General features: G+C 43.7%; 1 protein-coding gene across 1 annotated transcript in view; it reads right to left on the bottom strand.

Annotated features, from left to right (window-relative positions):
- The window catches only part of plcd4b (phospholipase C, delta 4b), a 33,254-nt gene that overhangs the window by 13,898 nt on the left and 2,801 nt on the right, over positions 1-16,555 (bottom strand). The window contains exons 2-4 of the mRNA XM_056289388.1: positions 13,680-13,735; positions 2,277-2,435; positions 483-711 (exon numbers count right to left, since the gene is read on the bottom strand). Of these exons, the coding sequence (XP_056145363.1) occupies positions 483-711; positions 2,277-2,435; positions 13,680-13,701 (410 nt within the window). The 5' untranslated portion in view covers positions 13,702-13,735. The remainder of the gene's footprint in view (positions 1-482; positions 712-2,276; positions 2,436-13,679; positions 13,736-16,555) is intronic.

The raw sequence follows: 16,555 nt of genomic DNA, 5'->3' as shown, positions 1-16,555 counted from the left end.
ACATTTAAAGACTTCATAATTACTCTCAGCTGCCTCCTAAACACTTGATGTTATTGAAGATATTTGGCTTATCTTAAGACCTTAGCACACAAAACTGTAACATTATAGGAAATATAAGATTCCGTACATTTTTGAGCAATGGCCCTCCAATAGAAATCCATTCTGAAACAGTGTTTTGGAATGAAACTCTATCTAGATTTATTTTGGACATTATAATTCATAGTCCAATTTATTTTCTTTATAATCAAAACCATTTCACCTGATCTGAATGACTCACTACCTCAACAGTACATAGCGGTGGGTTTGCCAAAATATCCCCAAGGAACCCCAAAACCAAAAGTATGAGTGAAAAAGAAATCTTTCTTTACCACTCGCACAGATTTTTGTACTGAAATCAGCAAAATCATGTATGAACAACACTGTGTTTGAGACAACCACCCCTAAAAAACTTAAAACTGATTTTAGAAAATGAGGAAGGATACTGGTCTAGCCTTTCCTTCTCGTCCATGGTTTCAGCCTTGTGAATGAGCTTGCGCAGGCCCTGAATCCAGGCCCGTGCTTCTTCCGCTGACTCAGCCACAAGGTCCAGATTTCCTTGGCGTCCGTGAAACACCAGGGTGAAGCATTGATTGGCGGGATACTCCTCAGTGATACTCAGCAGGACCTCTGACTGGTGGCCCTCGCGCACAGCCTCCACCTCACTCACTGAGACTGAGACATGTTGAATAGTGGGGGTGAGTAGTCAAATATTTTAAATACATTCAGTAAAACAATTTTAGTGATAATTATCTCTTAGGCGATAAGTCACCAGATTCAGTAGGTTGTTTTACAGAATTCATGTTTGGGAAGCACACAAACACACATGAATATGTACAACCATGTGCACACACACACACACACACACACACACACACACACACACACACACACACACACACACACACACACACACACCATCATCATCATTGGCGGTCACTCGGGATTGAGTAGGACTGCATATTTTGGGGCAATGTGGGCAAGGGTGTGAAGGAGTTGTTGAGGATGTGGTTTGGGCCATTCTGGTGACTCGCTCCTTTCTGAGTCTGTGCTCAATTTCAGCAGCACGGTGGAGGTCATGGTTGTAGTGCGCAGCAGCAGCACCCTCACGGACAGCCAGTCTCCAGGCCTCCCTGTTTTTTGCTGCTTGTTGCCAGGTATTGAGGTCGATGCCAGACCTTTTGATGTGGGCCTCGATGTTATCTTTATACTGCTTCTTTTGTCCTCTGGGGGCATGGTGTCCTGTCACAAGCTGAGATTATAGGACTCTTTTGGGAAGCGACAATCGGAAATGCGGAGAACATGGCCAGTCCATCTCAGCTGATGATGTGTGATGGTTGCAGTTGTAGTAGGCATGTTGGCCTCCTCGAGGACGCTGAAGTTGGTGTGCTTATCCTCCCAGCTAATCTTAAGGCTCTTCCTGCCTGAGGCATCTCTGTTGGTATGACTCGAGTGCCTTCAGGTGCCTGCTATATGTGGTCCATGTTTCTGACCCATACAGTAGGGTAGGCAGCACTGCCGCTTTGTGCACCAGAGTCTTTGTTCTGGCCTGAAGGTAGCGTATTTTAAAAACCCTTTTTTTCAATCTTGAGAAGGCCTGACTGGCACAACTGAGACTGTTGTATTTTGATGTCAATGTTGGCTTTGCAGAAGAGAAGGCTACCAAGATATGGGAACTGTTCCATGTTTTTGAGTCTGTTGTTGTCTACAGAGTTGGATGGGGGCAAAGCAGGCATTTTTTTATTTAATTTATTTAATATTGATTTAAGTTCCTACCCTAGGATTTCAGCCTCAGACAAACATCAGCCAAAACTAACAAGTACAAACTCTCTTTCATACCCTCTACCATTTTATCACTTAACTCTGTAAAGTACAGGTACCATCACATCTCCAACCATGCCTGTCTCTCCCTTTATTTTTCACTTATATTGTTACTTTTGTACTTTGTGTATTCACCTTTTACTCCTGTATTTAAATGTGGTTTTTTTATGTGTGGTTATGTATGTGTGGTCTTTATCTTGAGTGTCTCACCCTTTTTTCTTTTTTTTTATTGCTACTGCGACAGAACCAATTGCCCCTCGGGGACAATTAAAGGTCTACTTATACTGCTACTAACACACACACACACACACACACACACACACACACACACACACACACACACACACACACACACACACACACACACACACACACACACACACACACACACACAAAGCCACAGATATCTGTATACTCACAGGTGGAGTGGCCTTTCCCTGCCCATCTGGATTTGTACCATATTGTCATGCCATCTTCAAGGAGGCGGAAATGTCGCTGTTTCTTCCACGAACGGGACTTCACCTTCCTCAGTGTCGACCCTGACAGCATCACTCTGAAGTCGGGGTCATCTTTGACGCCTGGGCAAAGTTGAGAAACCCAGTCAAATGTTTATCAAAAAAATATCATTACTGCCACACAAAAAAAGTTGATGAAATTTTTGTTCATATACATAAACAGGGGTGGCAGCCTTTTTCCTCAAAATATAATGTAACCCATATGACACATAGGGCTACTAATAGTCACTGATTTAGAAGTGTAGTGACATACCGCTCCTTAAGGGGCGCACTATGCAACTCACTGGGGAAGAAACTGCTACACGCAGTCATTTTTCTTTTTGTGAACATCCTGGAAATTGTGCTCTTGAACCGACGACTGAATTTTATAATACATTACGGTGACCAGACATCCCCGATTTCCGGGGACAGTCCCCGTTTTGGATGTCCTGTCCCCGGCTAAAGTTGTCCCCGGAAATGTCCCCGATTTCAGCATTTTATGTATGGTATACGTCTTGATGCGCGCAAACTAGAACACAGAACAACGGTGTGTTAATGTTTCAATATTAATAATAACAAAGAAGAAACAATGTAGCCTCTTGCCCTTCTCCTACTGTTTGGAGGCGGAGCAAGCTACGCGAGACCAGATAGACATCGTCTCTACTAATCTCTATGCGTGAGACCGGTAGCTGGTGGTCGCACTGCTGCCGATGCACTGCTGTTGCTAGGCTACTATAAAGCCCGCGCGAGCAGAGAGCACGCGGAAATCAAAAGAGGTCTCATCATTCGTGCCATGGCTTCTATATTGTCACTGATCCAAGGCTTGAGGATTTTCGGGGACCTGGTCCGGGCTGGATTTACTGCGTTATACGGTAAGTACGTGTGTGAAGAACTTTATTTTGTGTGGGACTGTGAGTTGGGCTAACCGTTAGCATACATGAACCATGACATGCCTCAGCTAACAGTTAACGTTAGTGCCCTCATCCCCTCACCCTCGACATCCCTCAGCTAGTCAGTGTAGCACAAACAGTGTGACATAAGCTAGGAGTGGCCACACACTAGCACACAGTAAGAAAAGTTACATTGGAAATAGCGACTCAAAAGTAGGCTAACGTTACCTGCGCAAACCGCAATTTCACGACTAACGTTAATGTTAGCAGCTAACGTTAGTCGTGGGGTGCGGTTTGCGCCGGTAACGTTAGCCTACTATTGAGACTTTTATCAGCTTGAATAGGACATGGAGGGTCAATGTCCACACCAAAGTCAAAGATTCTCTGCAGTGGGAGGTGCTTGGGTTGTCCTGCCCACATCATCCATAATGCAACCAAAACAGCTTTGGATATCATCCCCATTGATGTGGAGTACCTACTCACAAAGATATTTGGATATTTTCATATTTTTGCTGTTCGAGTAGAAAGACTGAAGCGCTTTTGTGAGTTTGTTGGCCAGGAGTACCACAACATATTAGGGCACAGCAATGTTCGCTGGCTGTCTATGCTCTCTGCACTAGAAAGAGTGCTGAAAATGTAGGCACCACTGAAATCCTTTTTTTCTCTCTGAAGAGAAATGCCCTGTTGTCCTGCGAAGGATGTTTGAAGATCCACTGACTGAGCTGTGGCTGGCCTTTGCCCATGGAAACCTGACCATGTTCAGTGACACAATCAAGATGCTTGAAGGCCAGGACCGCTGTGCTATGGAGTCTGCTGCAATTCTGAGAAACCTAGAGGCAAAATTGACTGCACGACATGACGACAACTTCATCCCAGTTCTGGCCAGAGGACTCTAAGGGAACTTGAAGAAAATGGAGCAATGACGAGAGACACCTTTCTAACCAAATCCCGGTCATTCTTCACCACCGCTGTCAACTACATACAGGCTTGGGGAAAGCACGCAGACTCTCTCTCAGACTTAAACTGTCTACTTTTAAAAAAGACACCTCAGCGTGAGGAGATTGAGAAGGCAGCCACAAGACTGAAAGAAAAGTGCCCCAGTGTCCACATCGATGAGGATACACTATTTGACGAGGTCTCTGCTCTGCATGAATTCTTGAAAGGGGGGGCACTTGAAGACTAGAGAAAAGATGAGACACCTCTCTTTCAGAGATGGAGCACAGTGTTCTCTCACTTTAAAGCAAACGAAATCCCACACACTAACCTGGCCAGATGTGCATCTGTTGTCCTGTGCCTACCTGGGAGTAATGCACCAGTAGAGAGGGTGTTCTCCCTCATGAATGACATTTGGACAGACAGCAGAAATAGATTCACCGTTGAGACCATCAAGGCCATGCTAATAGTGAAGAATAACATCAACCTCCCTTGTCAGGAATTTATGGAGATGCTAGCCAGCAACAAAGCCACCCTGAAGAAGATACATTCTTCAGAGAAATATGCACATTAGGTAAGGGGGAGAGAGAGGGAGAGGGGGAGAGAGAGAGAGAGAGAGAGAGAGAGAGAGAGAGAGAGAGAGAGAGAGAGAGAGAGAGAGAGAGAGAGAGGCAGAAGGAGAAACATGACCTGATCCTTCATGTATTTCTATACAAAAGCTGTGAATATGTTCCTCTGATGAGTGGATTTTATCAGTGCTAGTTATAGCATGTGGGCTATTTTTATTTTAATACAGTTGCATTATGTTGTTGTTGTTTAGTCTTTCTGATGCTGTTGCATGGTTAAATTAGTTAATGGTACATTTCAAATCCCTATTCTCTCAGTTTTGTGCTCATGTTCTCTTCTACTCTTATCCATTCCAGACTACGAGGACCACTGACTGGTTCTCCTGACAAGATAAGTGGAAGAGCAAACAGAAAAGAATATTGTGTATTCTATGTATGTGTATAATATATGACCATATTGTGTGGGTTTTTTTAAAGGGGCACTGTCATGCAATACTATCTTAAGGCTATTTGGATTGAATGTTTAAATTATATGAGTAGGCTTTGTAAACATTGTCAATGTAACCCTGTCCTAGAAAATTTTCATTTTCCCACGCCAAAACCAGTCCAGATGATGTAATCTGGACTGGTTTTCTGAATGACTACAATGATGAGTAGAGATTCCATTGAGGGTCCAAACTCAAAAACCTCAAATTCGATTTTCATGATTCTTTTTTTAAATATGAAACATAACATTGTAACGTTAGATTAAAATGCAGAAAACATACATACATGACTGAGTATTCTTGTTTAAATGTGTATACATTGGTCAAAATAAATGAAACTGTAATTGTCCCAGTTTTTTTATTTCATCATGATAACATTTGATTTTTTAACCTCAAAACTGGAAATGTCCCCGGATTTGATTTGAGAAATCTGGTCACCTTATTATACATAGCCTCAGAAAGTTAGAGTATTGACAATTTTCTTTGTTCTGAAAAGTGTTATGTATACTCAGAATCTCATCTGTGAGTTTATGAGACGAAGGTCTGTTGAGTTTTAAGTATTTGGAACTCCGGTGAGTAAAGCCTGTTTTTGTGCTAGCTTATTGCTAACCACTGAAGGGAAAAGATAACGCTGGATCATATAACTGTTAAGATACTCTTCATAAAACCAGTCTGGGTTATAAGAATGTCTAATGTTTGAATAGCCCGTACGTTGGTACGTATTATATCATTGTGTCATGTTGAACGTTTTAGAGGACAGCTCACGCCGATAGTAGCTAGTGCTAAGCACTGGCTTAGTCAGTGAAACATTGGGGAATTGTGTAGCATTAAAGATGCGTGGCACTTATCCTGTTGATGTTAAAGCCATTCGGTTTAAGTGGTTAGCGCACTTAAATGGTTTGTATTGAGGCTACACTGTGATTGCACTGATTTTGTGTAACAGAATTATATATACATGTAGTGATGAAGTAATGCAGCCGCGTAGCCATGGGTTGGCGGCCACCACCCACTTGGAACCACCGCCCACCCAATCAGTTTGCTCAGTTTCAATCAGTTTCTTTTAAAAAACTAAAAAAAAAAAAACAACTTTATATTAATTATTATTCACCAGCCTCCATATATTTCATAAATATATCAATATTTAATTAGGTATTTTATGACCCCACTCCCACCCAATTATCTTATCACGTTGCAAGGCACGTGCTTGTATCTGCATAGCTGCGAGATCCCGAAGTGCTGCTGAAGTGTTGTGTGTGCATGAGTATCGTTTGCTAGCTAGCTAGCTACTTAACTAGCTTAAGTAGAATAGCCTACATTAAAATGGCCAAACAAAGCTCTCTATTCAATTTTTTCAAAAGACCACAACGTACTTTAGAAGAGGAGGACACGCCTCAAGTCGTCAAGCATGCTTCTGCCACCGAATCCAGCACAACCGTACCTTCTCCCCCTCCACTACCAGCAGTCATGGCCCCAGCCCACGCACCGGAATTTACCGACACAGGTGCCACTGCTCCACTCGCCCCCACAGACCTATCAGCGGTAGATGAGCCAGCTTCTCAGCCTAGGCTGCAAACATTTCCTGCTACGAGAACGGAAAACTGGGACAGATGTTTTTCCTGTCGATGGTATGAAAGATTAAATGGATGGAGTATAGCATATCGAGAAATGCTGTGTTTTGCCAACCATGCCGCCATTTCCCCGATCGGTTCATTAAGACTGGTTTCAATGACTGGAGACACATGAGCCAGTTATGTTCTAAACATGAAGCTAGCAAAGCACATTCTTCTGCACTGGTCAAAGCCAAGGCCTTTGGAGAAAGCCACCAGTCAGGACGAGGAAATATCCTTAATCAGCTCAATATGGACGCACATGCAGCCAATGTGTCCTTTATTGAAAGGAATCGAGCACACATCAAAGTAATAATGGACATTGTGCTTTTGTGTGCCAAGCAGGACATACCATTACGTGACCACCGCGAGAACGAGGAAACTCTTAATAAGGACAACTTTCTTGAAATTTTCAAATTCATATGCAGTTATGATCCCGAGATTTAAAAGCGACTAGACGAGCTCCCAAAAAATGCGACTCTCGTGAGCCCTGATATCCAGAGTGAACTGCTGGAAATGGCTGCGTCGCTCCTTCTTAGAAAGATTAAAGCAGAGCTACACCAACAACCGGACACATATTTTGCCATTTTGGCAGACAAATGTAAAGATTTGTCTAAACGAGAACTAGTTGCTTTTTGCGTAAGATATCTTTACAAGAGCGCATTGAAAGAGAGAACAGTTGGGTTTGTTGCAACCGGGGACATGACGGCGAATGGGATCTCTGAAAAGATTTTGGAGGTGTTGACAGCACTAGAACTAGACCCTGCCTTGTGTGTTGGACTCAGTTTTGATGGGGCCATGGTTATGTCTGGTAGTCAAGGTGGGGTTCAGACAATTTTGAAGGAAACTTTCCTCAAAGCAATCTATATACATTGTAACTCACACCGCTTAAACCTTGTGCTTTGTACGGTGTCGAAGGCATCTCCTAGCGTGGCCACTTTTTTTGAAATGTTGAACAGTCTGTATCATTTCATGACTGGAACGAACCAGCACACCAGATTTTTTAAATTCAAAAGCAACTGCACCCACACAGACCATGTCTCGAACTGGAGAGGTCCACTGACACCAGATGGAGCTCAAAGTCTGGCTCAGTGCATAAAGTTTTAATTCTTTTTGATGCAATATTGGAAACTCTCGCTGAATTCACTGATAGCACAGGTCAGACTAAAGTTGACGCAGAGTCTCTCCTACAGCAAATGCAGACCAAAAAATGTGTGTTCTTATTAGTCACGTTTTCCAAGTTATTTGACGCCACTGATTTTCCTACCAAAGGATTACAGCCCCCCTCTCTGCCAATCAGATTGCATTGATTTTATTGAAGGCCTTAAAGACAGTTTCAGTGCTTTCAGAGACAATTCTACTGGTGATTTTGATAAAGTCATCAAGCTAACTGAGGAGTTAATGGCCAAACATGAAATCTACAACTGGGATGTCACCATTTCCTGAAACAGAAAACTGCCAGCCAGGTTTGGGGACGCGTACGTTACATCTACACTGGGGAAAGCAGCATCTATTATGAGCGGCTCTGATCTACGGGCATTATGGAACGAGATATTGGACCGACAACTTCAAGACCTCAACAGCCATTTTCAGAACGACTCATATGGGATGATGAAGGCCTCCGCTGCCTGTCTGCCCCAATCGGACTCATTTGGTCAAATGACAGTGATACAGCCACCCTGCACACATTATGGTATTTCTGTGGAGGATGCAGAACTGACTTTTTTTACACCAGCTTAACCAAGGGTCGTTCCTATCCATCCCTCATCGAGGTGACAGCTGTCCTAAAGACATATTTCCCAACATGACCAGTCTCCTTCGAGCCATCATCACTCTGCCCATTACGAGCTGCACAGAAGAACGTCTTTCCTCGACTGTCAATCAGATCAAAACGAGCAACAGGGCGTCAATGCTCACAGGCCGCCTGAACAATTTGTCACTGCTCTCATTCGAAAGAGAACTGACCGAATCATTGGATTATGATGAAATTATTTCAATGTTCAACACCAAGCCATGTCGTCTTGTGCTGTGATTTTGACAACAATGTTAGGCAATAATATGTTCTTGTTCTTATGTAGGCTACTTGTAAGTGTCTAATACCTGTGTATAAACATAGTAATGCTATTGTAACTATACAAGTATATACATATATAATTCATATTGTACTAAACATTAGCTTGTGTAATTACAAAACTGGCGATCACAAAATACATGTGGTAATATCATGTAACTATTGTTATGTTTTCATTCTACACTACTTGCCGTAGGTGTGTGAGCAGTGCATGCTGGGAACCCGGATGTTTATTTTAAAAAAGTTCATTGAAGGCTCCGAGTAAAGACCGACGTTGATTGTAGCCCTGTGTCTGAGTGATTTATTGGTTTATGAGCAGAGTCATAAAAGTGTCCCCTGGATATAACAACTGTGTACTTGCACAAAGGCTACTATTGTAGTTATTATGTATATATACACATAGGCCTATTAGAGAAACTTAATTTGCCCACCTAGTTTCATGTACACCCACCCACCAGCAAATTTCTGGCTACGCTGCTGAAGTAATGATATTGCAATTCATATACATGTTAATGGAAAGCATATTGTAAGATGTTCTGAATGAAAAGAAATTAATGAGATCTGATGTTAGAAACAGATATAGAATGAAATACTTACTATTCTGCACTATTTTTGTAGATTGTTTTTTTTTAATTACCAGATAGAATTTGGAAGATTGTGATGGCGAGCAGAGCCCAGTGAGACTGTGGACGATCATAGAAGTGGTGGCCTACCGTAGGATCTGTCCCAGGAAACGTCTGACAAACCTGAATCACTCATCCAGACACCAGATAAGAACTCATACACACTAGCCTATTTCCTCTACTAGGGTAGAAATAGTCATCGTTGAAGTATATTCAATACACTCACGGATCAGGAACTGAACTCTTGGACCAACACATACACTCAAGGACAAGGAACTAAATTTTTCTTTCATCTCTAACTGCTAACACTCATTGAGGGTTGTGATTTGAACGAGGTTTTCTTTGGATTATTATTTTATTTACTTTAAATAGCTCTATGTTGTTTTAATTCAATTATTTTATGTAAAAGTCAGCATTGTGTATATTTTGCTGTTGTGAGGCAATAAAATTGTCAACTGTTCAACTACGCATCAACTCCTCTCGTGAGTTAGTCAAGGCAAACCCCTCACCGAACCCAGTTAGATGTTAGCACCTTTACTGCTACCCCTAGTTTGCACTGGAGGCACTACAATAATATAAGCTATTACTGATGAGTAACATATTGAGTCGAAGCACCTTTTGAAACAGTTATGTGTTCAGTCTACTCAGTCACCTCTAAACTAGAACGACCAAGGCCGTCATTTTGACAGTTTTAAATTTTCAAAGTTTAATAACTTTGCAGGAAAAAAATATACAGGCTTGCCGCTCCGTGGGTGCTCCTAAAAGTGCATATATTTGCATTAAAATTAGTTTTAGATCAATTGCACAAAAAAGTTATAAGATCTACCTAAAATGACAATGAGCCGTCAAAAAGACGACTCATAATTTGCGCGTGATTGTGCGCGTCATGTCACTATTTATGACGTGTTGGTTTAATTGTGAACTAAAGGAACAATTCGATTTAAAATAATAATTAATTAGTCTCAAAATACACCATTGTGTTTGACAGCAAGATCGCGTACACAAGTGACGTCGCCTCTCCTCCCCCTCCCTCTGATCTGCCCAAGAGCGTAGCATTACATCCATCCATCCATTGTCTTAACCGCTTATCCTGCTCTCAGGGTTGCGGAGATGCTGGAGCCTATTCCAGCGTCCTTGGGCGGCAGGCGGGGAGACACCCTGGACAGGCCGCCAGACCATCAGAGCCGACAAACACATTCATTCCTAGGGACAATTTAGTACCGCCAATTCATCTGATTTACATGTCTTTGGACTGTGGGAGGAAACCGGAGCCCCCGGAGGAAACCCACGCAGACACGGGGAGAACATGCAAACTCCACACAGAGGACGACCTGGGATGACCCACCAAGGCTGGACTACCCCGGGGCTCGAACCCCGGACCTTCTTGCTATGAGGCGACCGCACTATCCACTGCACCACCATGCTGCTCCGTAGCATTACAACGTTAGTGAAAACGTAGCACAGCTAGCTATCAAGAGAATGGCTACAGATGAGCATACTGGAGGCCGGGAGAGCTGCAATGGATAGGGAACGGTGGAAGAGACTTGATGAGGCATCAGCTGTGCGCCTACGACCTCCATAGTGTAGCGAATTCAGGGGGAAACCACAGGAACTGCCGCAGCCGGGACGCGAACCCATAGCTCCCGCACCGCGGGAGACACCGCTAACCGCTCAACTAAAGGGTCCGACCAGTTAGCCAAGGGCCAACGTGTCTACTTATCCATCCATGTTACACTAATGTAATGATCATGGATGAATAGGCTCGGTAGCCCTTGGCTAACGGGTCGGACCCTTTAGTCAAGCGGTTGGCGGTGTCTCCCGCGGTGCAAGAGCTATGGGTTCGCGTCCCGGCTGTGGCAGTTCCTGTGGTTGCCCCCCGAATTTGCTACATTACCCCCTCCAGTGTGGGGCAAGCTCGCCAGCCAGTGGGTGGGGCCCTGTGAGGTGTTGGAGCAGCTTTCGGATGTTGTGTACCGGGTGAAACTGTGTCTGGCGGCGCATGGTAGTTCTACACTGGAACTGTTTGGCACCTTACCGCCCCTTGGCTGAAGAACCTGCAGATCAGTTTAGCCCACCTGGGATGGTCCCTCCTACACTCAAAAGCCCTACCAACCGGATGGAAAGTGGGGAACAGGGACCCGTGCCTCCGCAGCGACGGAGACGGCTTCCCCTTCGCTATAGGGACTTTGTTGTCGGCTGAGGACAGGCGACACACTGGAGGGGGTAATGTAGCGAATTCGGGGGCAACCACAGGAACTGCCGCAGCCGGGACGCGAACCCTTAGCTCCCGCACCGCGGGAAACACCGCTAACTGCTCGACTAAAGGGTCCAACCCGTTAGCCAGGAGCTACCGAGCCTGTTCATCCGTGATCGTTACAATAGGTTACAGAACTGATGATGATATATCATGAACAACTGATGATAGCAGAAGCAATGTTGTCTAATATTCGTCTGTTTCAGCCGTCTTGCACAAACGAATTGGGATTTATTTCACTAAAGGGACAGAGCTGTGTGCACGCTCTACTGTGAAAATTTTGTGTGTCGAACTTCAAGTGTAAAAACGTCATTTTGAAACAAGGCATCAGAAAAAACTTCAGAGATGCGGCTGTTAAAGCTAAAAAATCAAGAGGGCAGTGGGCCAATACGAGAAGCAAAGCAGCGTGCTCACAGCGGTTATGTGCCGCTAAAAACCAAGCTACAGAGGCCAGCTATAGTGTAGCGCAGTGCATTGCTTCACATGTGAATCCATTCTCCGAAGGACAGTACATAAAGGAGGATTTCCACAGCAGTTCGCAGGTCATATTTGATGGGTTATCAAATAAAGACCCGATCATCAACAGGATCAAAGAACTACCCAACTGTATAGAGGCGCATTACAGACATGGCTGAAAATGTGTAAGGCACCAGCAAACTGCATTGAAAGATGCGTCGGTATTCGGTGTAGTTCTTGACGAGAGTGTGGATGTAAACGACGCACTACATCCAGCAGGAGGTTACCAGATGCCGCACTAAATCGGTAAAATTGAATTAAATTCTTTTTTTTGCCTTAGTAATTTTCATACATTTTCACAATGTGTGTGTGTGTGTGTGCGCGCGTGTGTGCGTGCGTTCGTGCGTGCGTGTGTGGAGCTGAGATCTTTTGGCATGTGGAATCCAGACGGGGAGACAAGCAGCAGCAGTAAATAAACAGATCAATGCTCATCCTGAAAATGAACTGGCACTCGGGTCTGTGATTTGATTTTAAACTTTGTAAAGTGGCACGGGACCTCCAAAAGGTTGCCGACCCCTGCTGCAGTGTGTGTTGGTCAGCCGGTCTCCTTTATTAGTACTGCTGGAGTTCACTGCTCCTCTCCTCTCTGAGTAAAGGTATAGAAAGAATTGACAATAACATTCGTCACGTAAAGGTAATTAAATGCTTCTGCCGTTTTTGAAGGTTAACTACAACTCAAGCGTGTGCGCGCTAGATTGTCCATGTGCTGCACTCCTCCCAGTTTAGCATTTTCCATGTACTCGACATTGTATTCTTACAACCAATTGTATTCTTACAAAGAATGTGTTCTCTGCATTTAATCCATCCAATTGTATAGGAGCAGTGGGCAGCTGCAGCACCCTGGGACCAACTCCAGTTCTTCCTTCAATTGGGCACAGACAGGAGTGTTAAACCTAACATGCATGTCTTTTTGATGGTGGGAGGAAACCGGAGCACCCGGAGAAAACCCACACAGACATGGGGAGAACATGCAAACTCCACACACAAATGACCTGGGACAGCCTGGGGTTCGAACCCAGGACCTTCTTGCTGTGAGGCAATAGTGCTAACCGCTGGCCAGGAAATGTAGTGGCTGTAAAACGGTGGATAACTTTTTTTTTTTTTTTTTTTACCGTCACAAGCCCGCGAAATGATTCGTTTCGCTATCAGAATTTGATCCATTTGGTCCGATAACATTTGGAAAGTCTAGGAGAGCCACATGATTAAATTATTTTATCCCATTCAAGTTAGCAGAGGAGGGCTAAACTTCCCATCATTACTGAGACATTATAGTTGCTGTTTTTCAGGTCAAAGCACTAAAGACTACTGTTATTTACTATCCCCCCTTTAAGTATTTCTCAATAAAATGAGTGCATTTTCCTTCTGTGAATAGAATTTACTCACGTGAAATTTGAAGAGAATCCATTTCTATCCTTGATACACCAATCTCTGGGAATGTGCTGCCAAAAAAAAGGAAAAACGGCAAAACAGAGAGAAATGTTAAGACAGTCTGCACCAAAATCCAGAGAAATTCATCTTTGCATTTGTGTTATTTATTCAGAGCATAATCTTCATTAATCCCCAATACCAAAGCATTATTTTGATCTTCATTCATCTGCGGGGGGTTCACTGACTCTCATACACCCTATTTTACCAATGTCCTGCTTCACCTCATTACCGTTACACACATTTCTACATCTGGAGTCTGTCCACTACAACTGCTTTTCTACAGATGGTCACTGAGCAGCTTCAGTGGTATAACTGGACGGTACGTGTCTTGCTCCAAGGCCCTTTGGCAGTAGTTATTGAGAAAGACATTGCTTGTTCATACAAACCCCAATTCCAATGAAGTTGGGACATTGTGTAAAACGTGAATAAAATAAGAGTACAATGATTTGCAAATCCTTTTCCACCTATATTCAATTGAATATACTACAAAGACAAGATATTTAATGTTCAAACTGATAAACTTTATTGTTTTTTGCAAATATTCCCTCATTTTGAATTTGATGCCTCCAACACGTTCCAAAGAAGCTGGGACAGGGGCAACAAAAGACTGGGAAAGTTGAGGAATGCTCAAAAAACACCTGTTTGGAACATTCCATGGGTGAACAGGTTAATTGGAAACAGGTGAGTGTCATGATTGGGTATAAACGGAGCATCCCCAAAAGGCTCACTCCTTCACAAGCAAGGATGGGGCCAGGTTCACCACTTTGTGAACAACTGCATGAGCAAATAGTCCAACAGTTTAAGAACAACGTTTCTCAACGTACAATCGCAAGGAATTTAGGGATTTCATCATCTACAGTCCATAATATCATCAAAAGATTCAGAGAATCCAGAGAAATTTCTGCACGTGAGCAGCAAGGCCGAAAACCAACATTGAATGCCCGTGACCTTCGACCCCTCAGGCAGCACTGCATTAAAAACCAACATCATTCTGTAAAGGCTATTACTATGTGGGCTCAGGAACACTTGGGAAAACCATTGTCAGTTAACACAGATCGTCGCTACATCTACAAGTGCAAGTTAAAACTCTACCATACAAAGCAAAAGCCATATATCAACAACACCCAGAAACGCCGCCAGCTTCTCGGGGCCCGAGCTCATCTGAGATGGACTGACGCAAAGCGGAAAAGTGTGCTGTGGTCTGACGAGTCCACATTTCAAATTGTTTTTGGAAATCATGGACATCGTGTCCTCAGGGCTAAAGAGGAAGAGGACCATGCAGATTTTTATCAGCGCAAAGTCCAAAAGCCAGCATCTGTGATGGTATGGGGGTGTGTTAGTGCCCTTGGCATCATGGGTAACTTGCACATCTGTGAAGGCACCATTAATGCTGAAAGGTACATACAGGTTTTGGAGCAACATATGCTGCCATCCAAGCGACGTCTTTTTCAGGGACGTCCCTGCTTATTTCAGCAAGACGATGCCAAGCCACATTCTGCACATGTTACACCAGTGTGGCTTCGTAGTAAAAGAGTGCGGGTACTAGACTGACAGTCCAGACCTGTCTCCCATTGAAAATGTGTGGCGCATTATGAAGCGCAAAATACGACAACGGAGACCCCGGACTGTTGAGCAACTGAAGTCATACATCAAGCAAGAATGGGAAAGAATTCCACCTACAAAGCTTCAACAATTAGTGTCCTCAGTTCCCAAACGCTTACTGAGTGTTGTTAAAAGGAAAGGTGATGTAACACAGTGGTAAACATGCCCCTGTCCCAGCTTCTTTGGACCATGTTGCAGGCATCAAATTCAAAATGAGTGAATATTTGCAACAAAAAAAACAATAAAGTTTATCAGTTTGAACATTAAATATATTGTCTTTGTAGTGTATTCAATTGAATATAGTTGGAAAAGGATTTGCAAATCATTGTATTCTGTTTTTATTTACGTTTTACACAACGTCCCAACTTCATTGGAATTGGGGTTTGTATATTTCAACCTGTGTTTTCTGAGCTTGATCAACAGATCTGAACCAATAACCATCAATTTCCTTCCACAACAATCCTTCATTGAAATCATTTTAACAGGTGTGGGTTTTCAAGCTGTCCTGGTAAGAAAATAAAATTGCCAATCTATCTGAAGACCTACATTTTCTAGTTTCAAGGCTACACAAGCCACCATAGTTTACTCAAGATATACAGCCAGCATTTAAACATTGATCAGCCCACGCCATCCCACTAATTTGTAGTATAGAGATAAGTGACTGACTCGCAACGGCATTGCAATCCACATGCAGACTCAGTCTCAGAGAAAACCACAGTCAGCAGATTGTACCAATCCCAGCCCAGTCTGTCTGAAACACTTGGATTAGATGACCAGCAAGGGATGTGGGAAGATTTCAGAAATGTCCGGCAAACATGGCATTAAGATAGAATGGCACACAGATATTATTTCAATAGTGTTGATTCTGTAGCGTCTGTATTTTGTGAAAGGACAGACCATTGTCCCCCCCCCCCTTTTTTTCCCTCCCCAGTTGTTTTCGGCCAATTACTCCACTCTTCTGAGCTGTCCCGGTCACTGCTCCACCCCCTATGCAGAGCAGGGGAGGGTTGCAGACTACCACATGCCTCCTCCGATACATGTGGAGTCGCCAGCCGCTTCTTTTCACCTGGAAGTTAGGAGTTTCGCCAGGGGGACGTAGCGTGTGGGAGGGTCACGCTATACCCCCAGCCCCCCCCCCCTCCGAACAGGCACCCCAACCGACCAGAGGAGGCGCTAGTGCAGCAACCAGGACACATACCCACATCCGGCTTCCCACCCGCAGACACGGT

Source organism: Lampris incognitus, chromosome 11 (genome assembly GCF_029633865.1).
Source record: "Lampris incognitus isolate fLamInc1 chromosome 11, fLamInc1.hap2, whole genome shotgun sequence".
NCBI classification, from domain to species: Eukaryota; Metazoa; Chordata; class Actinopteri; order Lampriformes; family Lampridae; genus Lampris; species Lampris incognitus.
This window is presented reverse-complemented; position numbering and strand designations above follow the sequence as displayed.